This window comes from Mus pahari, chromosome 17 (genome assembly GCF_900095145.1).
Source record: "Mus pahari chromosome 17, PAHARI_EIJ_v1.1, whole genome shotgun sequence".
NCBI lineage: Eukaryota > Metazoa > Chordata > Mammalia > Rodentia > Muridae > Mus > Mus pahari.
Genome location: NC_034606.1, coordinates 66,034,607 through 66,060,641, shown reverse-complemented (window position 1 = coordinate 66,060,641; position 26,035 = coordinate 66,034,607). Strand labels below are relative to the sequence as shown.

Genomic DNA, 26,035 nt, shown 5'->3' with positions numbered 1-26,035 from the left:
CCAGCTCCAGCTCGCCCCGCTCCACATTGCTCCTCAGCTACCGTCTACAAAGCCACCATGTCTTGCCGCTCCTACAGAGTCAGCTCTGGCCGTCGGGTGGGAAGCTTCAGTTCTTGCTCAGCAATGGCCCCTCAGCATCTGAACCGCTTCCGGGCCAGCTCTGTCTCCTGCAGGAGTGGGCCTGGCTTCCGGGGCTTGGGTGGTTTTGGTAGTCGGAGCGTCATCAACTTTGGATCATCCTCACCCCGGATAGCAGTTGGATGCTCTCGTCCCATCCGCTGTGGAGTTGGCTTTGGAGCTGGCAATGGGATGGCCTTTGGATCTGGTGATGGTCTGGGCTTTAGGGCCAGCAGTGGTGTTGGCCTGGGGGTTGGGGCTGGCAGCTGCTTTGGCTATGGATTTGGAGGCCCTGGTTTCGGAGGCCCTGGCTTTGGTGGCCCCGGCTTTGGCTACAGAATCGGAGGAATTGGAGGCCCATCAGCCCCCGCTATCACAGCTGTGACTGTTAACCAGAGCCTGCTGACACCCCTCAACCTGGAGATTGACCCCAATGCCCAGAGGGTGAAGAGAGATGAAAAGGAGCAGATCAAGACCCTCAACAACAAGTTTGCCTCCTTCATTGATAAGGTACCTTGCAGGCTTAACTTCTGGGACGGGCATTGAGAGTTAAGGGGTTCTGGAATGCTCTTCCCTTCAAAAGAGCTCATCCAGTCTGAGCCACTGCCTTTGACCCACACCACTTAAGGCATATGCCAAGGGCATGGAGAGCTGAATGGCTTCTAGATTGTTCCATGCTGAGAATAGACAAGCCAGAGGAACTGTTGCATCATGAGACAGACTAAGATGCTGGCCACAATTTCTGGGGGAAAAAAAAAACAAACATACAGCTAAACCTAAGGGCATTTGGGCACACCAAGTTCTATTTCTCAGTTACTTAGACACGTCTCCCACAGAGGTGGGGGGTTTCAGCCCAGTTGGATCATGCTTAAAGTACTTCATTCTTTAAGATCACCGTAGCCTGGAGGAGATTTTCATAGTGTCTGAAGCTGATGGTGTCATCTGTTCAGACTCAGTAGAGAACAGAGTGAGTGATGCTTACATAAAAAACAAAGAACTAATATACCCAACACAGGCTACATAGACCTAGTCAGGATTGAAGGAAGCACAGATGATCACCAATAGCTGTAGAGAGAAATAATGGTGTCAGTCTTCCGAAAGCAGATCCTGGGCAGGCCATGTCTGCCCAGAGATGAGGCTTGGTTTCTGTCAGGAGATGGGGGAGAACCTCTGGGACCTCATACTTTTGAGCCAAGGAGCTCGGCTGATAGAATACCAGGGATGCTGGCCATGGTGTGCAGCCCCAGGCAGCCACCTCCTAGTACCACGGTGACCCCCAGTATAGTGCTGTCGCTCAGCTGGGGTTGGCTGGTTTCTATTCCCAGGTTCAGGCAAGCCCAGCAGGACTGGCTGACACCTCGCTCAGGTGTGGAGGGGGACATAGTACTGAAATGTCTTTATTACTAAATGTCTTTATTAACCAGCTGGGTGTGGGGAGAGGGTCACAGACCCACCCTCCTGGCATCCGGTGAGTTGGAAGCATAATATAAGCCAGCAGAGAGAAGAACAGCAGTACTATGGCACAGAGTCTTCGCTGGCCATCTGAAGACCTACTCCGCGCCGGCACACGACCAAGCACCTTAATGTGTTTCCTTTGCTTCTCATACATAGGTGAGGTTTCTGGAGCAACAGAATAAACTCCTAGAGACCAAGTGGAGCTTCCTCCAAGAACAGAAATGTGCCCGGAGCAACCTGGAGCCTCTCTTCGATAACTATATCGCCAACCTGCGGAGGCAGGTGGATGTACTAAACAGCGACCAGGCTCGGCTGCAGGCAGAGAGGAACCACCTGCAGGACATCCTTGAGGGCTTCAAGAAGAAGTGAGTGTTCCTGAGCTGCCCACACCTGTGCCCCATAGGCATCTGTGCCCCATATGCATCCCAATGCAGATAAGAGCAGCTGCATGAATGAGGATCAGATAGTTGTTGGCTACAAAACCCGGCTCCGGGATGCATGGGGAACAGTGGTGGGGAGGTGGGAAGAGACCCTCTGTGGGTGCTGAGGAAGTGGGGGACTTGTCCTTAATACTACCAGTGGGGAATGAATGAGTTGACTCTGGGAAAGCCATCTTTAGTTCTGGAAGGAGTGCCTACGTTGATCACTGAGCTATGTCCTTCTTCCTCTGTGCTCAGTTGCAAGGACCCCGAGTTGTCTCTCAAAATGGTCCAGATTTTAGACCCTAAATTCAAGGTGAGAAAGTAAGGAACTTTGTGGGCCACTGGCTTAGAGAAAGTTTTAAAAGTGGGACTGAGATATGATAACCTGTGAGTGGCAACAGAGAACCAAGTCCCCCCAATAAACCAGGATCATGTTGTAGGATTGGTGAGGGCTTGGGGGTAGTGGTAGAGAGGGCTTACCTGCTTCATCTCCATGCTCCCAGGTATGAAGAGGAGGTGGCATTCCGGGCCAATGCTGAGAACGAGTTTGTAGCGCTGAAGAAGGTAAGGGGGAGCAATGAGGGGAAATTCTACATGGGAGCACATGTTCTCCAGAACACCAGCTCCAGCTCCAGCCCCAGAAACTTCCCAACAGCCCTGTGGTGGCTAAAACTGCTCCCCCAAACAGCAGAACCCCAGAAATCACGAGCTCCCTTCAAATCTGGCAGGATCACAGATTATTTGTGTTTGGATACTGTGAGTTTGAAAACGATGGACTCCTCTATTTCTTGAATAAACAAGGCTTTCTTTACTTCTATCTGTAAAAATCATTTCCTTTTTTTGGTTTGCTCAGGAAGGGCACATGCATACCCTGGTCCATGTGTGGACAACTTGAGAGAATTAGTTCTCTCCTTCCACCATGTGGGACCCAAAGATTGAACTCAGGTCTTCAGGCTTGGTGGCAAGCACTTTACCTCCCGAGTCATCTCTGTGGCCTTTTCTTGCTTTTAAATAAGCCCAGGATAAGGCCCAGCAACCCCTATGTGAGCTTCTACATTGCAGTAGGGAAAGAGACCCCGTAGGAACTGATGGCCCCTCCTGCACATCTCCGGACCCCTCCTAATTAGGAAGGCTGAACAGCATAGGCCGTGAGCTCATCCCTCTCTTTCTTTACGCAGGATGTAGATGCAGCTTTCCTGAACAAGTCTGATCTGGAAGCCAATGTGGATGCTCTGATCCAGGAAACTGAATTCCTGAAGGCTCTGTACCATGAGGTGAGGTTCTTAAGAACTCAAGGCTATGACTGCTCAGCCTGCACTCTAGGGGCTGAATCAGGCCTTCAGGTTTCAAGATACTGGCTTCCACCCCCACTCAGGTCTTTGTGCTCTCTGTCACTGTGTCTGGAGGTGAGGAAGGCCAGGGACATAGGCGTCTCCACAGCCACATTAGGCCTGACAATGAACTCCCATCATCTGTGGTCCAAACCTTCCTTGTCCAAGCTAAAGACTGAGTTTGGGAATGCATGGCAAAGCGATTTGAAAGAAGAAAGGAAATGCGTCTGATTTTGCTAGCCAAACCGGTGAATGTCATTTACTGACGAGCAACCTTTTTAATCTGAAGTTGAGCCAGACAGAGATGTAGGGGAAGGTCTCACCAGGGTGGAGACCTTGGGTCTCTGAAGATTCTGGGTCTAGGGATCTCCGGGCACTACTGTGTTTTAAATTACTATTACTTCTCAGTGGATCATGACCAGCCCTAGATAAACATGAATTTAGCCAGCTGTCAGTCTGCTTGCCTGAGGTACCCCTGGTTTTGATAGTCACCTAAGCCAAAGCAGGTACTAGAGGTATGGTCTGAGCTTATGACAAGGGTTCTAAAGTTAGACTCAATTGCTTCTCAATCATGCCTTTTTCTGAGCCCCAGGCCAGGTAGGAATGGGGACTCACACAGTCATAAAGCAAGAAGCAATGCTCCCTGTCCTTGATTCACAGGGGACTCTGTGGCAGAGTCCCAGCTGCTGATGGACCACTGAGCCCCTCTGCCCTGCTTCTCTAATACAGGAAGTCCAGATGCTGCAGTCACACATATCAGAGACCTCTGTCATTGTGAAGATGGACAACAGCCGGGACCTGAATCTGGATGGGATCATTGCTGAAGTCAAGGCACAGTATGAGGAGGTGGCAAGGCGGAGTCGTGCAGATGTGGAGTCCTGGTACCAGACCAAGGTGGGCAATGGGAGACTGGGGGAGGGGTACAGGTGCCCTGGGGTAAAGACTTTGGTCTGAGGCCTTCAACCCAGACTGTGTTGGTCAAAACACTGCACTCTGCTCCCCCAACCCCTCCAGTATGAGGAGATGCGGGTGACTGCTGGCCAGCACTGTGACAATCTACGTAGCACACGGGATGAGATCAATGAGCTGACCCGGTTGATCCAGAGGCTGAAAGCAGAGATCGAGCATACCAAGGCTCAGGTGGGAAAAAAAGAGGAGAAAGCTGTGGAGGGAGGGGTCAGGGCCCTGGCTTCGAGGAACACCAAGTTTGGTAAAGGTAAAGGATCTAGCAAGACCTGGACACAAATCCAAGGGTTGGCCATAAAAACTTCCTGGGGGGGGGGGGGGTGAGGGGAGCAGGAATATGGACTAGAAGGAAGGCCTGGGGCTGATTCTCTGGGGAGTGGGGTCAAAAAGCATGGAAGAGTCTGGATTTCTTAAGTCTCAAAACAGTGAAAACCTGATGGGTATGGATGGTAGGGAACAGCAACACTCTGCCGCTTTCTGACCATAATCACTATCCCTGGAAAAGCAGCCATGGAAAGCTATAACCCAGGCCTGACGCCAGGTTTCACACCGTCAGTTAGGGAAGGGTTTCCAGTCCCACTCGGGGACCCCTGAGTCCCTAGCAAAGCTCACATACAAACTCTGTTCTCTGCAGTGTGCCAAGCTGGAGGCTGCTGTGGCTGAGGCAGAGCAGCAGGGTGAAGCAGCCCTCAATGATGCCAAGTGCAAGCTGGCTGATCTGGAGGGTGCCCTGCAGCAGGCCAAGCAGGACATGGCCAGGCAGCTGCGGGAGTACCAGGAGCTCATGAATGTCAAGCTGGCCCTGGACATCGAGATTGTCACCTACAGGAGGCTGCTGGAGGGCGAGGAAATTCGGTGAGACCAGGAAGGAGTGAGGTCAGACTTCTAGAAAGGTTGACCAAATAAGGGGAGAGAACCAGGTGAAGAATCCTGGAATGAGCAGTCTCTCGGGAGAACAATGTATCTCCCAAAAAAGATGCATTATGAGTCGGCTGCCCTGGGCAGGGTTTTAGAAGGTGCTGTGCTGTCAAATGAAATTATAGACAAGCTGCACCAGGTCATAGGCATTTTGCTTGGCTAATTAATTTGTTAAAATAGTCATAGGCCGTCAGATAGTTTAGTGCAACAATTTATAGGCAGTGTCTAGATACTGGTGTGTTTCAATATACGCTAACAGTTGGGGGTATGACCCACCAGTTTCTGGACTCCCCAAACAGAAAGCCCCCTGACAGCAAGCAGGTTCATAGCTCATAGGAATTCATTTCTCTCTGTCTCTCTCTCTCCAGGATCTGCGAAGGTGTTGGGCCAGTAAACATATGTAAGTATCTCTTGCCTTTTCTCAGCCCATTTCTTCTCCCCTCCCCGCCCCCCTTCAAATTTCCTTTTGGTACCTGTGAGAGTCAAGAATCTCCCAAGATCTGGTCTGGCCAAGGCAGTCAGGGAAGCAGGGTTATCAGTGTCCCTGGACTGGGAGTGTGTCCTCAGCAGAGGCTCGCAGAACAAAAAGTAGACAACGGTTTATGGGACTCTCGAGGTAGGAAAGGTTTCTGGAAAGAGACTTTTGGCTTTCAGTGGTATTGTAGGCTGCCATCACAGAGACTCAGAAGTAATAGAAAGGCTGTGTCACAGAGGTGACTCGTATCTGGGTCACAGGGATAGGACAATGCTAAATGGAAGTCACCCCCTTCCTTCAACCTCCTGCTGCTTCTAAGTGTATAGACTATCCCCAAAGCAGGTGTGATACGGCGCCATCGCTGTAGAGCAGTGTGAGCCTCACCTCTGTAGAACTCCAGTCTTCTTGAGAAGGAGAGTGCTAGCCAATGTCACACTAATCCTGGAAGGATACCAGCTGTGCTCTCAGAGAAGAACCACGATTTGCTGGAAGGCAGAGGGTTAGCAACAGCCTTCTGCAGAAGGTCAAGCCCAGAGGTCACAGGGGTGGCAAGGACTCTGGTGCAACAACAGAGAAGATAATGTAAAGCATACAGGCCAGGGCTACTTCCATCAAGACTAAGTTGGATTCCAGTTCTGACATAAGGACTGTATCTAGTGGGGCAGTTGGGCTACAGCGCAGAGCCATCAGTTAGCTGGGCAGGAACTGGTGCTGGCTGGATTTCTTGTCTGATGGATATGTGGGAATAAGCAAGAGGGACAATATAATGACAGAGGAACCACTGTATGGTTATATGAAGGTCATGACTCCAGTATTTGGATGCTTGGCCTCTTATAATCCACCTGATGTGGGACCACAGATAAATAGTAGTTTGTATACATGTGCACACATTAATGGCAGCCAGTCTATAGGCATGGGAAAACACCCAGGGATGCAACAGCATCCATCCACTTCCATTTGGTGTCTGCTTTCTGTGTAGTCTTGGTCTTTGAGCCACTCAGCCAGTGGCTGGTGAGTCCTAGAGTCAACATTCCTTTCCTTCCCTCTCTGCAGCTGTGAGCAGCTCTCGAGGAGGTGTGCTGTGTGGGCCCGAGTTGGTCTCTGGATCCAGCCTTTCCCACAATGGCGGAGTCACCTTCTCCACCAGCAGCGGCATCCGTGCCACCGGAGGTGTTCTGGCTTCCTCAAGCCTGAGGGCTGGTGGGGACCTGCTGAGCTCTGGGTCCAGAGGAGGCTCAGTGCTGGTAGGTGATGCCTGCGCTCCCAGCATCCCCTGTGCACTGCCCACTGAGGGAGGCTTCAGCAGCTGCAGTGGTGGTCGTGGTAACAGGAGCTCCAGCATCCGCTTCTCATCTACCACCACCTCCCGAAGGACCAGGTACTGAGCATCTAGCCCCAGGGGCCACTGCCTGGAGAAGAACCAGCTGAACATCCCCTGCTCCTATCCCCCTGAGGTGCATAGACTCTGGTCCTGAGGGATCTCCAGCCACTCTTCCTGCCAGCACACAAACCTAGCCCAAGTCCTCCTGAAGGATTCTTCCTTGTGTGGACACACCAGCCCCAGCCCCAGCCCCAGGGGGACCGGCTTCTCCCTAATTCCTTTCCTTCAGATCCTCCTCAGGCTCTAGCCACAGTAAATATATTTTCAGCACTACTACAGAAAGCAGTACCCCTGGGGAGAGAGGGGACGTTCAGAGCCAGCAAGAGCACAGACCCCTGGAATCTGAAGGCATCCTTAGCCCATCTTGTTCCTCCCTCTTCCTTTCCCTGGCAGAAGATGCTTCATAATCCCTCCCCTGACCCCAAAGGGCACACAGTCCTTGGTGGCCCCGGGGATGCCTAAGTTCCTGTGATGGTTCTTCTCCCAGTGGTTCATCCGGGCCATTTCTCTCATGGTTGTTGGTTTATCTGCGGTATGTGGGTCTGCCAAGTAGGTGGAGTTCAGACGGAGAGGTGGTCTCTTTAGCTCTGTGTGCCTTGTTCTTGTGGTGATATGAGGCCCAACTCTGTGCCCTGTGGTTGCAGCAGGGTTGTGTCTACAAACTCTGGGAGTCTGGGGGTGGGTGGGACCTGTTTGTACTACTCTTTGTATTTCTGGGTTTTCAATAAACTTGCCAAGCTAACTTCACAAGGACTCTGCCTGTCCATCTGGATCACACTGAGGAGGTGGCTGACTGAAACCCACTAGTTCACACTAATGAGAACGTGACAAGGGAAGGGGCTGATATCCTGGTCTCACAGAGAGAAAGGGTGCAAGCCTTACCAGGGAGGGGCTCACGGTTGCGTAAGGCAGAGGTGACACGGAGTCAAGATCCTGAAAACAAATACCCATTCCCCACACTCTTCTCCAAGTCAGTGACCTCTTCCCGAGCACGTTGACCACGCCGCGTATTCTCCTACCCCACCACCAAGCCCTCTGAGATCATTGTAATAGTATCCTTGTCTGACTCTCCCCACTCTTGTCTGTCTCCATTCTTGTCTCCATCCAACTTACTCAGCAAAATGCTACTAGAGAAGCCTTTCTCACACAGAAATCTAATCATGGCTCCCCTGCTTAAAACCTTCCATGGCTTTCCATTGCCTTTCAGAAAGTAGCCCAAGATCCTTAACATGGCATTCTGGTCCTGCTGCATCTGTCTACATACCTCTGTTCACTCAGTGCACCCTATTTCCAACCTTCCATTTTTAGTTAATTCACTTTATAAACACCTGTCCAGTGCCTATTACATGTCAGTCATGATGCCAGGCAAATAATTGGTAATAAAAATCTGGTTCTTATCCTCAAGGAGCTTCCAGTCTAGTCTTCAGAGGAGGATTAGAAATACAGCGGACTTGAGAGGCTGAGTGCTGTGCTAAGGCCAGCACAGATGCCATCGTGTATTGCACAGACTTGGGCAGTGCTAGCTTCCTGAAGGATGTGGTGCCCAGCAGAGATAGATGCAAAGGCTGGTGACTGAGCCATCAAAGTGAGACAAAGAGTTCCAAGAGAGGCCACAGTTCGTGCAAAAGTGCAAACACCTAAAGGTTGAAGAGAGAACATGGTAGGTAGGGGGACCTGCCTGGAGCTGGGTAAAATGTCATTAGAGGTCAAGACAAGGCAGCATGTGGAGACAGGAGAGTCCATCAGCATAGGGCCCATCCAGCAGCCTGGTACAGCTGCCAGGGCCCAGATCTTAGCCACACCCACCACAGTTCTTCTTAGGTAAGAGTATGCCTCGCTTCCTCACACATCCTGTCTTCCCAGACCCCAGCCAACAACCTGAAGCATATCGCCTTGCTCAGACTCAAGACTTACCAGCCCCTGCTCACTGTTCCAGGAGCCCCTGAATGTCCAATGCATCTCTACATGCAAAGTCATATACATCCCTCAGAGGCAGCTGCCCCAGGAGGTTTTGGTATCCCTCTCAGCCAGACCAACACCCCCCTCATCAGTGACCAATTTATTGCCCTAGCTCCAAACTGACCTCTAACTACTCACGCTTCCAAAATGCACCTGGAACCTTTTCATTTGTGCTAGCTGGCACAACATTAAGCTTTGCCAACAGGCATCTCAATAAACATTAATGGACCACAGGAATGTAGAGGTTTACTTCCCTCTGCTCTCCCAGAGGCCCTTTCTTGTTCAGCTTCTACAGCACTGGGTTTCCACAGCACAGATGTTGTCTACAGCAGCAGGTGTCTGCAGTACCACACGGTGTGGCATTTAGTGACTATTCACAAATCTGTGCAGTCCCATACCCATAGCCACTCCATCAGAAAATCTTGTCATCTTAGCTATCAAGTAAAATCCACAATCCAGCAGTTTCCCATCACCTCCATGGCTGACACTGACATCCAAACTGTTATCTCTTGCCTGGATGACTGTAGGCAACTCCTAACTGGTCCGTATTTCCTCTGCCTTCCTTGCACCTGTGTTCACGCAGCTGTCATCTAGGAGAAGCTAAGGCTAGCAGGTGACCTTTCTGGAGGTGGCCCACCATTTTCTCATGACTTACAAAGTGTGAGCTCTGAGAGGCAAGGTCCCAAGAGACTTTGTCTCAGGATTGCTTCTTGCAGCTAATGCGACTTTTCCTATCACTATTGCATAGCTTAATGATTCTTATGCGTCAGCCCATCATCCTACAGAACACATTTCCTGCAGGTCAACATAAAGATGAACTTTCAGGAATTAACGCTGTTTACATGACTTAATGGTTTTTATAGAGTCCTGGTTTGAATCGAACAATTTTAGGAAGAAAGTTTTAAGAAATGGTTTTTAGTTGTTTTGCCAGAAAGATATCATAAAATTAGAATCAAGAATAGAATGTACCCCCTCCTCACAGAATAGTAAGTAAAGGCTACATAACAAAGAGTACAATGAGTTTTCATAAATTACACTAAGAAGAGGAAAAGGCTTAGGACAAATTTGTAATTAAGAAAAAACATTTGTTCTAGGTCAGGTCCAAGGATGAGGCCACAGATGTGCACTATGATAAAGCAAGGCCATGTGAAACTGTTGCTTTGAGCTAAAAATGGGCTTATGGAATGAAACACTGCTTTGAACTTACTATTGGGATCCTTCTATAACTCCCATTTGTGTAACATTTTATCTATGAGGTAATTTTATAAAGAGCTTATGTCTAAGAAGGTATAGATTGCCAGAGAGAAGGAATAAAGTGTGACATTGGGGGATCAGCCCATCCACCAAATGTATAAATGTGTATGTCTGTCTGTCTGCATGTATGTATATATGTACATGCATAGGTATAGATATGCAAGTATGCCTGAATACTATGGAGTTGATATGACATGTGGTTGGGTCTGGTCGGGGTGTGGGTGTGTGTGCTTGAATTCTCCCTTTCTTTTCACTCTGGTTCTCTCTCCTGGCCAGAGAAAGGCATCCTAGCAATAAATCCTTTACTTAACCTAATTGCTGCTAAACAGCAGGTGTTAGTCTCTTAAAGCTGGCTGTTTCTGGCCTCAGAATAGTGAAGAGTTAAGAAAGATAAATACTAGCTGGGCGTGGTTGCGCATGCCTTTAATCCCAGCACTTGGGAGGCAGAGGCAGGCGGATTTCTGAGTTCGAGGCCAGCCTGATCTACAGTGTGAGTTCCAGGGCTACACAGGAAAACTTTGTCTCAAAAAAAAAAAAAAAAAAAGATAAATACTACAAAATAAGCAACATTTTAGCTCTGAAAAATTTAGCTTTGCCTCCAAAAATTGCCAATGCTGTCCCCTATTGCTGCCTTCCAGGGAGAACAGGTGCTCAGGCATGCTACTGGCAAACAGCAGCCAGACGGATCCTGTGGAAAGCAAGCCTGGGGTATGAGGGGGTAACTCTGTGGCAGAGTTAGATCTTTGCACAAGTAAAGCCCTACATGCAAGCCCCAGATATGAAGCAGATTTTTTAAAATAACAATACAATGAAGTTTAACAGTCTAGATAAATTAAACTATTGGAGTTTTCTGAAAAGTAAACAGGTCAGGCAGATCATGGCAGAAGGCAAGAATTCAAGAAGCAACCAAGTCTTTATTCTCTCTTCCTTCCAGAGGCATTGAGCTTAGGGTGGGCCTCAGCTTTGGAGTGGAAAAGTATCAGCTTGGATAGCTAAGATCCTCATGAAAAGCCTTCCCACCCAAATACAAAAGGAAAGAGACTCTTACGGGTTAGAAAATAAAAAACAAAGTCCATGGTCTGTTCTCTCCTGTGGCTTTGCATGAGGGCCCTGCCCTTCAGGGTTGGGCAGGACTTTGTAGCAGGGTTGTGGTGAAAACCTTGAGAGGTTTGGTGGCTCTGGCATGAGGAACCAGGAAAAAGAAGTTCCTGAGAAGGGTAGGTGGGGTCAAACTGGAAAACTGGAGAAGGAAATGCCTGTGTGAGAGAGTACACCCACATCCTGGGCTCTCCTTGAACTTCACTGGCATGCAAACCCAGAGCCATGTTCCAAGGACTTGGAGATTTGAAGTTAGACCTGTGCCCTGCCCACATTTCTAGCAAAGCCCTGAGTGATACCACAGAACAGCCACAAAGCAGTCAGCACATGCTTGGGAAAGTGAGTAGGCTTTGGCCACCACCACCCCTCCAAGAGGACTGGAGCCTCTTGGAGCACCCTGAAACTGCTGACAGGGTTAATTCCCCACTAAAACCAAACCAAATTTGAACATTCCCAAAGGATTGTATCAGGACACTGAGTCAATACAGCACCAACTCTCTCTCTCTCTCTCTCTCTCTCTCTCTCTCTCTCTCTCTCTCTCTCTGTGTGTGTGTGTGTGTGTGTGTGTGTGTGTGTGTGTGTGTGTGTGTGTGTGTCTCTGTGTGTGTGTCTCTGTGTGTGTGTCTCTGTGTGTGTGTCTCTGTGTGTGTGTCTCTGTGTGTGTGTCTCTGTGTGTACTAAAGTCATTTTAATGTTCAAGGAGTCGAGAAAACATGACAGGGAGGGATAGTCAACAGATACTCATCACCAATGACATGCCTGTGAGAGTCATCACCCAGAGACTATGAAACACTACTGTAACCATGCTCTATAAGGTAAAGAGACACACATCAGAAATGAGTACGAGAGTAAATTGGATCTTGTAGTTCAGACCTATAATCTCAGCATTCTGGCTGAGGTGGAAAATTACAAACTTAATCCAAGGTCTCCATTGGTTACAGACTGAGTTCAAGGCCAGCCTAAGTGACTTTGGAGATTTGAAGTTAGATACTCTAAGACCCTGCCTCAAAACAGAAAGCTTAAAAGGGGATGAGACATAGATCAGTGGTAGAGTATTTGCCCAGTATATTCAAGGGCCTAGACTCAATCCTCAATAAAGAAAGAAAGGGGAAGGGAGGAGAGAGAAACAGAGAAAGAGATTTTCTCATCACTAGAGAACAAATGATAGAGACAAACACCAAGTAAATTTTTTAGAACTGTAAAGTAGAATATTTGGAAAGTGAGAACAGAGAAGAATGGACAGGAAAGAATCAGTGTGCTGGAGACAGAGTAATAGTCATTATCCACTAGAAAGAACAAAGGAAAAAGGACTGGAAAATAATAGGCTGAAAAAGTGTAGCACATTGCACACGGGAGCAAGAATTCAAATCAACATCAGAAGCACAGAAGAGTGTGGAGCAGCGAACCGCAACTCCCAAGGGTCAAGTAGGAAAAGGACTTCAGGTGCCTATTTGTTCGGTTATATTTTTATGTGTATGGTACCAGAGCTGGAACCCAGAGCCTGGTGTGACCTGGCAAAGCCTCTTCCACTGAGCTTTATCTTGTCCCTACAAATACAAGACTCCATAGCCAGCAAGCACATCCTTCTGAAGCAAAATGGGGGTGGGGGAGACAGGTATGCTTTGTGACAACGAGAGAAATTCCCTACAAATCTTTGTGGAGTCAGGCTTGAGCTCCTCAAAGTAAAGGGATGTGACACAGTGGGGAAACATGTAGTCTAGGAATGAAGGATACAAAGTATCCAACTAGATGTAAGACACTGACTTCTTCCTGTAGCAATGCATGAATGAAGGATACAAAGTATCCAACTAGATGTAAGAGACTGTCTTGCTTTCTGTAGCAGTGGAGGAATGAAGGATACAAAGTATCCAACTAGATGTAAGCCGCTGTCTTGCTTCCTTTATAGACTCTGAAAAGTGCACAACTGTTGAAAACAAAACAGCCCAGTCCTCAGATTAGGTGGCAATGGACACAGTAGTATGATTCATAACAACTGTAAGATAAAGAGTATGGGGATGGAAGTAATAAAGCCCTATCTCTATCCAGGAATACTGGCACATGCCTGTAGTCCTAGTGTTTAGGAGGTTGAGGAAGTAAATCTGAGACTAGCCCAAGCTATATAAACACTCTCAGGTCAATCTAGACTTCATACAAATTCTCTCTCTCTCTCTCTCTCTCTCTCTCTCTCTCTCTCTCTCTCTCTCTCGTGTGTGTGTGTGTGTGTGTGTGTGTGTGTGTGTACATATATATTCTAGTTCTATGTAGACTGGGATATATTTTTATTATGCACATTGAGACTCTAAGTTTAAGTAAATCTTTTGAGTTTTACTTTATTATAATGGTGTGTGAATGGTGAGGTATGTATATATATGTATATATATATATATAATGGTGTGTGTATGGTGTGTGTGTGGTGTGTGTGGTGAGGTATGACTGTGGAAGTCAGAAGACAATCTTGTGCTGTCTGTTTTCTCCCAAACCTTTACATGGTCTTGGGTTCTGGGGATCAAACTGAGGTCACCCAGTCTTTATAGCAAGCCGCCGAGTCATCTCACCAACCCCTAAAAGAAGATTTTTAAATATTCAAGGACTCTAAAGAAAACACAAAAGAGGTGATAGAAGGCAAACATCAGGAAGACTAAAATGAAAATAAATAGAGTCATAAACTTAAACAGACCCACATTAGTAATTGGTTGTGATACATGTGGTCCATCATTGTGCCAGGAGCTCCCCTCTTCTGCTTCCATCAACAGAAGCAAACCCAAGGTCCAAGAGGTTAAACTCCTACACAGGGACACATGCTTGCCTGACCCTGAACATTAATGAGCCACTTGTCTTGTGGGTAGACTGGAGACCTATTTCCAACCTCAAAGAGTTTGTGCAGATCAAGCTCATGCCACAGTATACCTGAAGAATTTAGCTAGCCTTACTGGGCACTCAGTAGGTGCTGCACAAGGAACCCTTCATGTCGCTTTGATAGACGCATCTGCATTATTATTATTAGTGAGTGACAGATAGAGGCAGAAACCCACTATTGCACTTTTATCCAAGGTGAACGCCGGGTGGGCACACGAATCTATGGACAGCTTCAGTTCCCAAAGTGTTGACATCTTGAGCAACTCCAGACACCTCCTTTGCCTTCCCTGCTCTTCCCAGGCTTTAGGAAGGCCAACTGAAGGCATTTGCTGCCCTCTGCTGGCCAGTAGCTCCAGAGGCTCATACTAGAGAATCCAAGGCAGGTGGCAGGAAACTTGAACATCTTTTAAAATCATTTTCTCCCACCAAAATTGTATTTAGGACCCAAACATTGCAATGATCAAAAAAATTGCAGAAGAATCCTATCTCTCCCTCTCACCAATCATGGCCATCTTTTCAAACTCCTGTACCCTACAGTCTTTTTTTTCCCAGAGGGTACTATTCACAACACTATGAGGCAAGAAAGAGCCATTCTAAGGTTCTAAGTCCTGCAGTTTTCAAACCTGGAGTGATCCTCTGGGCTGGAAGTCTACAGATGTACAAATGTGGCATTTTCTGTCCTCCTTCAAATGTTTGAGAAAGCTGTTCACTTATAAACTTACATCGTCACCCAACACTGAATTCTCAGAGTAGTTGTAAGTGCTAGGGACCTACCAATGACAGACAAAATGCCTGTACCCTTTTGTCTTATTTTGGGATGAAGAGAGAAACACACAATGGTGGATATGTAGGATGCATGGGTTTTACAGTGCGATAGAGGGTTTAAATGCTAAATGATTTTTTAAAGTAGATCACGGTCTGTCAGACAACTCCATGAGTCAAGTGCTTGTCATGTGGACACAAGGACTTAAGTTTGGATCTTCTACACCCACATAAAAACCACGGTGCGGTCATGAACATCTCTAACCCCAAGGCAGTGGGGCAAGGACAGGTAAATCTACAGAGTTCACCAACCCAACCAAACACAGAGAGCTTTGGTTCAGTGAAGAGACCCTGCCTCAGAAAATAAGATGTAGAACAGTTGAGGAAGATAACTGAAGTTGACCCCTGGCCTCTACAGGCTCCCACATGGGTGTGTGTTACTACACACACACACACACACACACACACACACACACACACACACAGCAATTAGAACAAGGTAAGCCAGATGGAGGCACCCCTGGGGTAGGAGGGCAGGTTACCATTTTTGAAAGAAGAATCTGAAAGATGACATTTGCACAAAAGACCCACAAGAAGCAGTGGAGCAAGCCTTGTGGATGAGAGAACAATGAGCAGGAAGGACACCCACGTGGACGCTCTGAGACGAGTGTGTGCTTGTCACTTTCAAGGGCCAGCATGGGTGCTGAGGTCTTGGGATGGAGACATGTGAGGAAGCAAAAGGACAGGCAGAGAAAGGCCTTGTCACCTGCTCTTCAAAGTCCAGGTGACATAAGGAGTCACATTATAGGTAAGTGCCACAGTCCAGCCTAACTTGCAATGTGTGGGTCTCCTGAGCTGAGACTTGGGGGCTGTGGGCAGCAGCAGGGAGACACTTGACACAGCTTCTCTGTTCTCTCATTAAACACAAAGTGAAATGCACAGCTCTTTTCTGGGTCTGTGGTTCAACCAAACACAGCAAACTGCACTCAAGCTGAACATGTGTCCCACTCAAGATGGTTGTGATGTCTCCACACAAATTCTACACACCTTGTAGAAGGTCTCAGCTGTCCTTGTGTGCCCTTTGTTATCCCCAGAGTTCCTGATCCAATCTCCTGAGGACACCCAGGAATGGTCTCATGGCTTTATAGTTCTTCCTCCTGAGATTCAGAAGATGTTTCTACTGCTAAAGAAGAAAGCAAATCATTCAGAACTGATAATGTGGCCAGTTCTGAGACTAGAGGCTCTGCTGAGCAGCTGCAGGACCAGGAAGCCATGCTGGAAGGATTTGAGGATGGGGGTTTGGGGGAGTATGGGGAGAACTCCTTGGGAGAAAATGGAGTCTCTTGGAGTTCTGGGAAGGAACAACATGAGAAAGAAGTGGGTACAGAACAGGGGGCAGCGTAGCCAGCAGATTTGAGAGTAGCTTGTGATGTCCCAGGGAGAAAGGTTACTCGTCCAGCTGCTCCCTATTTCTCTGGCCCCTATTTCTACTAGACTGAGTCTCTAACACCTTCCCAGATCTGTAAATGTTAAAAGAAAGAAAGAAAGAAAGAAAGAAAGAAAGAAAGAAAGAAAGAAAGAAAGAAAGAAAGAAAGAAAGAAATCGGGGAGGGGAGCATGAATCCCCTTAAAGAGATGTTCCAGCCAGGAGCATTTGGCATAGAATTGGGGGCATAGTCTAAGTGTAACCAGCAAAGTTTTTTTTTAAAGAAGAAAAAGAAGGAAGAGGAGGAGGAGGAGGAGGAGGAGGAGGAGGAGGAAGAGGAAGAGGAGGGAGAAGAGGATAAGGAGGGGGAAGAGGAAAAGGAGGAGGAGGAGGGGGAGGACGAGGAGGAGGAAAGAGAAAAGAGAGAAAAGGGGAAAGAAAAGAAAGAAAAGAAAAGAAAAAGCTATTTCTGAGGTGAACCAGATGTTCCCAGGGCCCCTATGGCCACACTTGGGATGGAGCTCCTCTGTGGAGAACCTTCTGGGGCTGACAGAGAAGAAGGCAGCCAGGTGGATGGATACATATATAGAGATGGTAGGATCAGCAGGTACCTCCAGGGCCAGGCAGAGCAGGACCAGTAAAGTGTCCGTGCTCTACTGACTTCTGTTAGGTTCAGGAAAGCTTTCTGAAAACAGAGGATGCCAAGCCCAGAGGATAGGGTCAGTGAGAGCAAGGAGACCCACGATGGGGAAGAGCAGGCTGGTCCAGAGCACCCGGCCTCCGTAGAAAGAGTGAGGAGGAGAAGGCCAATCAGGTCAAGAAGGGATGAGTGCCTGGGTCTCCAAATAACACAGGTGTGAGAGCTGCAGGTGACTCCAGGTGACTCAGAGAGGGCCTCGGAAGCTAGGGACTCCAGAGTGGGCAGGGCTTTTTTCATTCAGTTAGCTTCTGAAGCCTTCCTAGAAACAGCTGCTTGGAATCATTTCAAATTAGAGATAGTCATGGCCTCTTGAGTGGAAGTTCTAACACTGGGTGGGGTCTTAGAAGATGTGAGACCGGGAGGGAGCAGGACCGAGAGGCACAATGACTGACAGCACCAAGTGTAACAGGCCATAGAAGGACATGATTTGAGTGACCTGGGACACCCCCCACGGAGACATTTTATGAGACAGAGAGGAAGAGAAATCACAGCTTCCTTCCTCACGACAGCTTCCTGGAAGAGATAGCTGTTCCAGAACATTCTGGGCAAAGGTGTAACTGCCTAGAAGGCTCAGAAGCAGAGAGAAGGGTAAAGAGACAGACTCGGGCCATGGCAGGTAGGAGGGGCAATGGGAAGACTGTCCCCATCTGTCCTCAAAGCTCCTGACCCAGCATAGCTATCCGGGGCCCTCCAGGACAGCTGTCCCAGACTAACCTGGCCTGTCAGTTTCACACTTGCTCTGCGCCACATGCGGTCAGCACTAAGGACTTAGCCTCCCTGCCCCTTTCTACCCAGCCAATCCAAACTAGAGCTCTGTGGGACAGCTTCCCAGAGCAGCTTGCCAGTGGGGCTCAGTGCTGCAGTGGCAAGAGGCACACTCCCTGAGGCAGAGACAGCCATCCTTTCCAAGTACCACAGGTCTTGAAATCTTACATACCTGCGTGGCTTGTTTCCCTATATGCTTATTCCATCCCTGCCCGCCCAGGCCCAGGAACCCTGCACTGAAATAGCAGACAACCATGGCTTCCCTTTCCTTAGTGTCCAGGCTGATTCTGGTGAGGGTGGAGACCATGCCGTGCGTGTGTGTGTGTGTGTGTGTGTGTGTGTGTGTGTGTCCCTCAGGACAAAGCCTGCTTGCAGCCCCAAGGCCAGCAGGAAGTGAATCTGATTCAAGTGACTGTGCAGAGGAGAATGGAACCTTCCCTGAGTTAACGTGGGCTTTCAAACACCCTCCCGCCAATCCTCAGCTACCATGCACATAGCTTCAACACAAGCTCCAGGCCCTACACAAGAGAGCCAATGGGTTCACTGTCGAAGCCCTGGAGTACACCCAGACCCCAGGCAGCAGGGCTCCCTCCACGCTAGGAGTCATCATCTGTGCTTCCCCAGAACGGCCTCTCCCTCCACCCCCAGGCTCCACCCCAAGTTTTTATAAGAGTGAAATCAGGCCGTGGAAACATGAAACGCAGCCTTGAAAGGGTAAAGAAGTTGCGAATGTGCACAGGGCGGAGCCGGAACAGGCCCACACGGCTGGGGTGGGGTGGGGCGTTTCCGACAGGAGCTCTTCCCTTGCACAGTCCTTTATGGTCTCCCAAACACAGTCTCGTGCATTCGCTCCTTAGCTCCACCGACAAGGAGGGTTAGCACAGAATCAGACTCTGGAACAGAAAGGGATGGGGAAGGGGAGGTTAGAGGTGTGAGAGCGCCTAAGAGGTGACTAGAAACGTCCAGTAGAACTAGTCTTACAGCTTTGACCCCACTGCCCTAGTTGCTAACCCCTGTTGCTTTCTCTTGAGAGACCACTGTTGGATTGTCCCTGAAGGCCAACTGGTGAGCACTTAGATTCTTCCCTCTAGCTATTCAAAGTCTCTTCTCTTCCCGTGATGAATCAGAGTGGGATATAGGATTGATACCCATCCACCTAATGCCCGGTGAAGACTTGAGGTTGCCAGGCCATGGGCACGAAGGCAGACCCAGGGCAGAGAACAAAGCATGCTTAAGTGGGAATATTTGGTTCTGAATAAAGAATCTGTCTCTAGGCTAACCAGCGATCCTTCCTTGAGGACCTAATTCCTCAGGTGTCTACAGAGCCTCCCTGGGGGCAGAGACCACATCCTTGCTGTTAACAATAGAGGAATGGCATCATTATCCTAATAGGTGGCTCAGGGACACAGAGGAGACAGGGATATTAGAAAGCCATGGGTCCCAGAGGCCCCCAGGAGACAGAAATCCACTCCCATCTTTGTACAAACAAAGCAGGCTCAAAGCAGACCTCTGTGAGGGACAATTCTGGGAGGACCTACCAACAGATTCACTGCTGTGGCCGGCAGTCTTGGAAGGGAGAGGTACTTACAAGACAGGTTGCTTCTTAAGAAGCTAAAGGATGGGACCCAGAGCAAGCTTATGTGCAATCGCAGGCTACCTCAAGGTTGAGTACATCCTTCTGTTTTGGCCACATGGAAGAAAGTGGCTGAAGAGGAGTTTCTCTGTTACCCACAAGTGGTCATTATGTGGCCACTGAAACTTTAGTGGTTTGCACTTTTGCTGGGTGAGAAAGACAGGTTCCGGACCGCAGCTCTCTGGGCTGGAATCCAGAAGGTTCCAAGGGACCATCTTCTCCAGCCCTCTGTCCTTAAGAACACATGGTCAGAGCGACCCCTCTAGGCCTGAATCACCTTAGGGCAAGCAGCCAAGGACTGTGAGGCTTCTCCAGGGACAGTGACATACATGATGCTATGTCTGTGTGGGGCTGGTGACAGAGCAGAGACATCTGGGTCTCATCTAAACTGAGACTCCAGCCTTGATTCTACAGCCCCCACTGGTATCCCAAACCTAGCCGCCCCCAGATTGTTATGGAGTTCAAATCTGTCTCCAGGTGTGGGTTGAGGCCATCTCAGAGAGAGTGTGTGAAAATTAATTACTTAATGTGTGTAAAGAGCTTTGAAGATGAAAAGTGCTTCCCAGTGTCCGTAATAACATCTTCAATCCTTCACGGGGCCCAAATCGTCTCTGAGCTCACCTTTAAGATGAGTCCCTAAGGAGTTCCTGGCAACCTCCCCAAGCCCATAAACAACATAAAATGGCTTTTCACTGCTTTTACACAGCCAACCCCAGCTCTCCCCACCAATAAAAGGACCACAGAGGATCAGAGAGACCCAAAGGATTCCAAGTCGCACACTCCGCAACCTGCACCAAACACCACAGCTGCCGCGTAGACAACCCCCGGCTCACACCATGTCCTGTCGCTCCTACAGGATCAGCCCAGGATGTGGAGTTACCAGAAATTTCAGCTCCTGCTCAGCTGTGGCCCCCAAAACTGGCAACCGCTGCTGCATCAGCGCAGCTCCCTTCCGAGGAGTGTCTTGCTACCGGGGATTGACGGGCTTCAGCAGCCGAAGCCTCTGTAACCCAAGTCCCTGTGGGCCCCGCATGGCTGTTGGGGGCTTCCGCTCTGGCTCCTGTGGACGCAGCTTCGGATACCGCTCTGGAGGCGTCTGTGGGCCCAGCCCGCCCTGCATCACCACCGTCTCTGTCAATGAGAGCCTGCTCACACCCCTCAACCTGGAGATCGACCCCAATGCTCAGTGTGTGAAGTATGAGGAGAAGGAGCAGATCAAGTGCCTCAACAGCAAGTTCGCGGCCTTCATCGACAAGGTGGGTGTGGCTTGTGATGGTCCAGAGCAGACCTCAGTCCTGACTTTCCTTGGGAAGATCCCAGTCTGTTGAGGAAACAAACTGGCTGCCAGGTTAAGGACAGGAGGAGGGGCGGGGGAAATGCAGACCACATAGATGGATGGATCCATTGCCTTCTTTTGGTACTTGGAAAATTCACTCTGTAGTCTAGAAACTCAGTCTATGTTTTAAAATGTGTGTGTGTATGTGTGTGTGTGTGTGTGTGTGTGTGTACACAATATGAAGGGCAGGGGTGTCCCCAGAAGCCTATTTGGGGGCTGAGGGTTAGGAAAATAGAAGACCACACAAACAGAAGGCACAGTGGCTGTCTAGGCAGCGTGGGAAGTGGGAGAGGGCTGCGCAGGTCACACTGCTTCTTCATGTGCTGACTGTGACACCCCAGGCAGGATACACTCCTGAATAACAAAACCTGCCTCGTGGGTTTACTCAAGGATTCTGGTGTGCGATTATGGGAAGTACAGGGCAATAGCAAGCATTTGAGAAATGTCAATGGTTACTATCTTTTCCAAAGACGGTAGTGGACATATGGCAGCTGAACAAGGGGGTGGGCACTGGAAGAGAGATAGGGAGGTGCCCTGACTTTCTGGGCACCCATGAATGCTGGCAGCTGCCTCCCAGGGGGTTATGGGAAGGAAATCTAAATCCTTGTAGCAGAGTAGGTCTGACATCAGGTTCTAGAGACCAGAGGAGTGACATTCCTTATACCTTAGTGGTCTTAATCCTCAAAACCACCCCACGGGCAGACCCTAATATCCATGTTGTACTGAGAAATGGAGCTGAGGGAGACACTGAGCAGACATGCTGTGCGCTAGTGAAAGCAGTGGATGGGGATGTCACTCTGCCAATGAGTGTGACCAGTCTTCCCTCCTCAGGAGTCTGCTTCCTGGTCTATAGCGTCAAGGAAACAGCATCTGCACCCCACACACAGAATTATGACAAATGAATGAGCTCCACGGACAAATGGCACAGACAGACACAGACACAAATCTACAGACACAGACAAAAGCATAGACAAAGATACAGACACAAAAACCTTAGAAATAGAGAGAGAAAGCCATAAAAACAGAAATAATCAGACATCGGTATAGAAAACACAGAAACAAATGAAGACATGAAAATAGAAAAAAAAAGTCATAGACATGAATAGACAACCATGATGTGTTGGGTATGTGGTTTGTGCGTGCGTGTGTGTGTGTGTGTGTGTGTGTGTGTGTGTGTGTGAAAGAGAGAGACAGAGACAGAGAGACAGAGAGACAGAGAGAGAGGGGTGTAGAGTGTGTGGTCTATGTGTGTGTAGTTTGTGTGAGTGGTGTTGTGTGCTCTGTTTGGCATGGTGTATGTATGTGTGTATGTACGTGATATGATGTAGTGTACTGTGCTGTGGTATGTGGTGTGGATGTATGTGTGATATGTTATATATGTGTGGTTTATGTTGTACACATGTATGTGATGTTATGTGGTATGTGTGTGAGTGCATGCATGAAGTGTATATGTATGGTATGTGGCATGTATGTGTTTGTGTGTGTACACATGTGTGGTATGGGGTAAACATGTGTGTATGTGGGGGGTGTTTTAGCACAGGTCTGGGTACCACACAGTGATACTGGAGATGTGTTTGTTGGGAATGAATGACTAAGAGACCACTGGTAATTAGAGTAGCTTTATTGACTTGCTGTCCCTGCTACACGTCAGGGACTGTTCTAAGCATCTTACATGTATGAACCTGCTCAGTCTTCATAGCTGTAACACTATTATCACAGAAGCAAGGAGCATGACAGCAAGGTTCAGCAGCTTGTCCATCTTCAACTGCAGAGCTGGAGCTGCAGCCTGACCTTTGGCTTTGAGTCAAAGTTCAGTGTTTCTCAGCCAACATGAAATGGTAAAGCACACCACACACACATCCAACACACATATACACACACATACATACACACACACACACACACACACACACACACTTTCTAAATGTCTCTCCCTTGCCCTGAATGGCAGGTGCGCTTCCTGGAGCAGCAGAACAAGCTGCTGGAGACCAAGTGGCAGTTTTACCAGAACCGCAAGTGCTGTGAGAGCAACCTGGAGCCGCTGTTTGGAGGCTACATAGAGGCCCTGAGGCGGGAGGCTGAGTGTGTGGAGGCTGACAGCGGGAGGCTGGCTGCTGAGCTCAACCATGTACAGGAGGCCATGGAGGGCTACAAGAAAAAGTGAGTATGTATGCTTACAGGACCCTGGGAGGAGGGAGAATGGGAACCCTCTGCTGCAGCATCTGTAGGATCCCCCACAGGACTTCCCGGGCCTTGGAGAGTGTGTACAGTGGACCAAGTACTTGGGTGTTGGCTCCCAGGCAGTGAGCATAGGAATCCACACGGGAGTTCCACTGTTATCTTTCCATTCTTTGCTAGCCTTTCCGCTCTGGGCACTGAACTGGGCTGAGGGCTCTCTACACCAGCATGGTATTCTTTGAAACTAGGATGCCCGAATGATTTAGACTTGGAGTGGACCCACCCCAGAACCAAAGGGCTTGAGAATACAACTCGAGACACAATCTAGCCAGGAGCAATGTGCAAACAGATCACAGGAAGACAGTGTCACACCGGGAAAGGCTTGATCCCTTATATGACCCCCTGGAAGATCTTGGCTAGTTGCTGAGGCAGGATTCGAGGTTCCAGCTCTGAGTTCAAGTCCTTTCTCCACATGCAGGTATGAAGAGGAGGTGGCTCTGAGGGCTACAGCAGAGAATGAGTTTGTGGTTCTAAAGAAGGTAAGGGAGGGAGGAGCCACCTTTGTGACCTCCAGGCACAGTCCCCAGGCTGGTCAAACCACCTACCCATGGGCCCTTTCACATGTGCCTTCCCTTCCTCTCTGCCCTCCATCAGGATGTGGACTGTGCCTACTTACGTAAATCAGACCTGGAGGCCAACGTGGAGGCCTTGGTGGAGGAGTCAAGCTTCCTGAAGCGTCTTTATGAAGAGGTAAATTCACTCACGCACATGCCAGAGACACACAGAGATGGGGTGGAGGTTCAGGGGCCTGTATCTGAAAGTGTGCAGCAACATGTCCCATGGATAAAACTATCACCTATACCCATATGAGAAGGTCCCACTATGCAGGGTTCAGAGCTACAGGCATCTGTGTTCACATGTATAAAAATGATCACGTATGTATATGTGTTTGGCTTCTGTGCTTGTGGGCATCTCTGCATGTCAGAGATGTGTTTGCATGCTAGTCTATAGACAGATATGAAGGGAATTCTATGTATGGAGGTCCACAGTGGACTAGGTACTGTCTGGCATTCAAATCCAGATACTTTGCCTGGGTCTTCAGGTTAGGCCTTCCCACACTTCTCCCATTTTCAAGTCAGAGGCTGGTCCCAGGTGATGTTTAGGGCTTCTGGCTTGTCTGTTCTATATGTGTCAGTGTATTAATGAAGGAGGAAGGGGCAGGAATCACAGACCTTCCTCCAGAGCTCCACCAGAGAATCAACACTACCCTCAGGAATGGGGCACCATGTATAATGCTCTTACCGTTCACTCCACAGGAGGTCTGTGTTCTGCAAGCCCACATCTCAGACACCTCTGTCATCGTCAAGATGGACAACAGCCGGGACCTGAACATGGACTGTGTCGTGGCTGAGATCAAGGCTCAGTATGATGATGTTGCCAGCCGCAGCCGCGCTGAGGCTGAGTCCTGGTACCGCACCAAGGTGATTGCCTCCTAGACATGGTTGTGGGAGCCATGCAAGGTGTCTATTAGAAAGGGCTTCTTTTCCCTTAGGAGTGGTTAAGGGAATGTCTGACTGATCTCAGGTTGGGGTGGCTGGCCAGCACTGCTATGCTACATACTCATTGGTGTTATGCTAAGGGGGAGATTCTCCTACTGTGCTTGATAAACATCTGTGCCCCATATCTAACCACCAGTGTGAAGAGATGAAGGCCACAGTGATCCGGCATGGGGAGACCCTGCGCCGCACGAAGGAGGAGATCAACGAGCTGAACAGAATAATCCAGAGGCTGACCGCCGAGATCGAGAATGCCAAATGCCAGGTAGGTTGAAGAAAGATTCAGAAGAGCAATAAGCAGAGGCAGGCACCATCACCAGGCCCTTGGCTCACTGGGATGAAATGTCATGGCTCAAACTAAGCACAAGAGATAGCAGGGACCTAGAGAGAAGGCAAGGTTTCCCCAATCTCTTACAACCCTTACACTGAAGTGACCCACTCATTGATGCCCAACAGCCAGTGCCTACCAGCAAAGTGAGATGCCCCCATCTCTTCCTTGGATTGCCAGCACATCTAACTACCTGCCACGGGCCCTCCCTAGGGCTCTCTTCTCCTGCTCTATACACTAGGAGGATGCCAGCAGGGCCCCCACCCCATCCATATCTTGTTCTAACAAGAAGCCCCCACTTTACCCCCACAGCGTGCCAAGCTGGAAGCTGCTGTGGCTGAGGCAGAGCAGCAGGGAGAGGCTGCCCTCGCTGATGCCCGCTGCAAGCTGGCTGAGCTGGAGGGTGCCCTGCAGAAGGCCAAGCAGGACATGGCCTGCCTGCTCAAAGAGTACCAGGAGGTGATGAACTCCAAGCTGGCGCTGGACATCGAGATCGCCACCTACAGGCGCCTGCTGGAGGGCGAGGAGCAGAGGTGAGCTGAGAAGAACCTTGTGGGAATTCATTTGAGGGGCCAGACTGTCTTAAACATGCAAGCTGGCTAGGGCCTGTCAGTCCTTGGTAGGAGATGACCTTGGTCCTCCCAGGGAACTGTCTTGTCCCAAGTGTGACACACAGATCTATCCACCCTACTCCAGGCCAGGCTTCAGTAATAATGGCTACCTAGCACATATCATATGCTCTATGTCCAATGCCCATTTTTAATTCTACATCCTGTCAGGGAAGTGTACTATCTGAAAACAAAGGCAGATTGGCTCAACAGCCAACACATTTCCTATGGACACAAAGTTACAGAGTTGGGATTCAACTCTGGATCCGGGGCTTCTACAGCCCATTCATAGCTTCCTTTGAGATTAAGCTCAAGTATAATAAGGATGATGCACCCTGTCTATACCCAGCTCTAACTAGTCCCTGCTGCAAGCACATTCAGCAGGTTCAGGCACTCTGATTGCAGTCAGTGTGTGAAAGTCACAGTTCCACTCACAGCTGCTCTAAACAAAGGGAGTTGGTCTCCATGGATCAGGGATACATCCAAAGAAAGAGGGGGGGAGGGAGGGAGG

The 26,035-nt window shown here is 49.1% G+C and overlaps 2 protein-coding genes across 3 annotated transcripts in view; both read left to right on the top strand.

The window, feature by feature from the left end:
- Nucleotides 1-57: 57 nt before the first annotated feature.
- Nucleotides 58-7,069, top strand: Krt84 (keratin 84). Of its 2 annotated transcripts, XM_021216190.1 has the most exons (10): nt 58-268; nt 422-627; nt 1,729-1,937; nt 2,498-2,558; nt 3,173-3,268; nt 4,055-4,219; nt 4,340-4,465; nt 4,926-5,146; nt 5,578-5,609; nt 6,738-7,069. In XM_021216190.1, exons 1-10 carry the CDS (start codon nt 58-60, stop codon nt 7,067-7,069), a joined length of 1,659 nt encoding a protein of 552 aa, XP_021071849.1. The 2 variants fall into 2 exon arrangements, with proteins under 2 accessions (XP_021071849.1, XP_021071848.1); XM_021216189.1 differs by having other exon boundaries at nt 58-627.
- Nucleotides 7,070-20,284: 13,215 nt separating this feature from the next.
- Nucleotides 20,285-26,035, top strand: part of LOC110334647 (keratin, type II cuticular Hb5) — a 6,454-nt gene continuing 703 nt past the window's right edge. Inside the window, exons 1-7 of the mRNA XM_021216444.2 lie at nt 20,285-20,774; nt 22,806-23,014; nt 23,511-23,571; nt 23,687-23,782; nt 24,349-24,513; nt 24,728-24,853; nt 25,229-25,449. Coding sequence (XP_021072103.1) covers nt 20,355-20,774; nt 22,806-23,014; nt 23,511-23,571; nt 23,687-23,782; nt 24,349-24,513; nt 24,728-24,853; nt 25,229-25,449 — 1,298 coding nt within the window. The 5' untranslated portion in view covers nt 20,285-20,354. The remainder of the gene's footprint in view (nt 20,775-22,805; nt 23,015-23,510; nt 23,572-23,686; nt 23,783-24,348; nt 24,514-24,727; nt 24,854-25,228; nt 25,450-26,035) is intronic.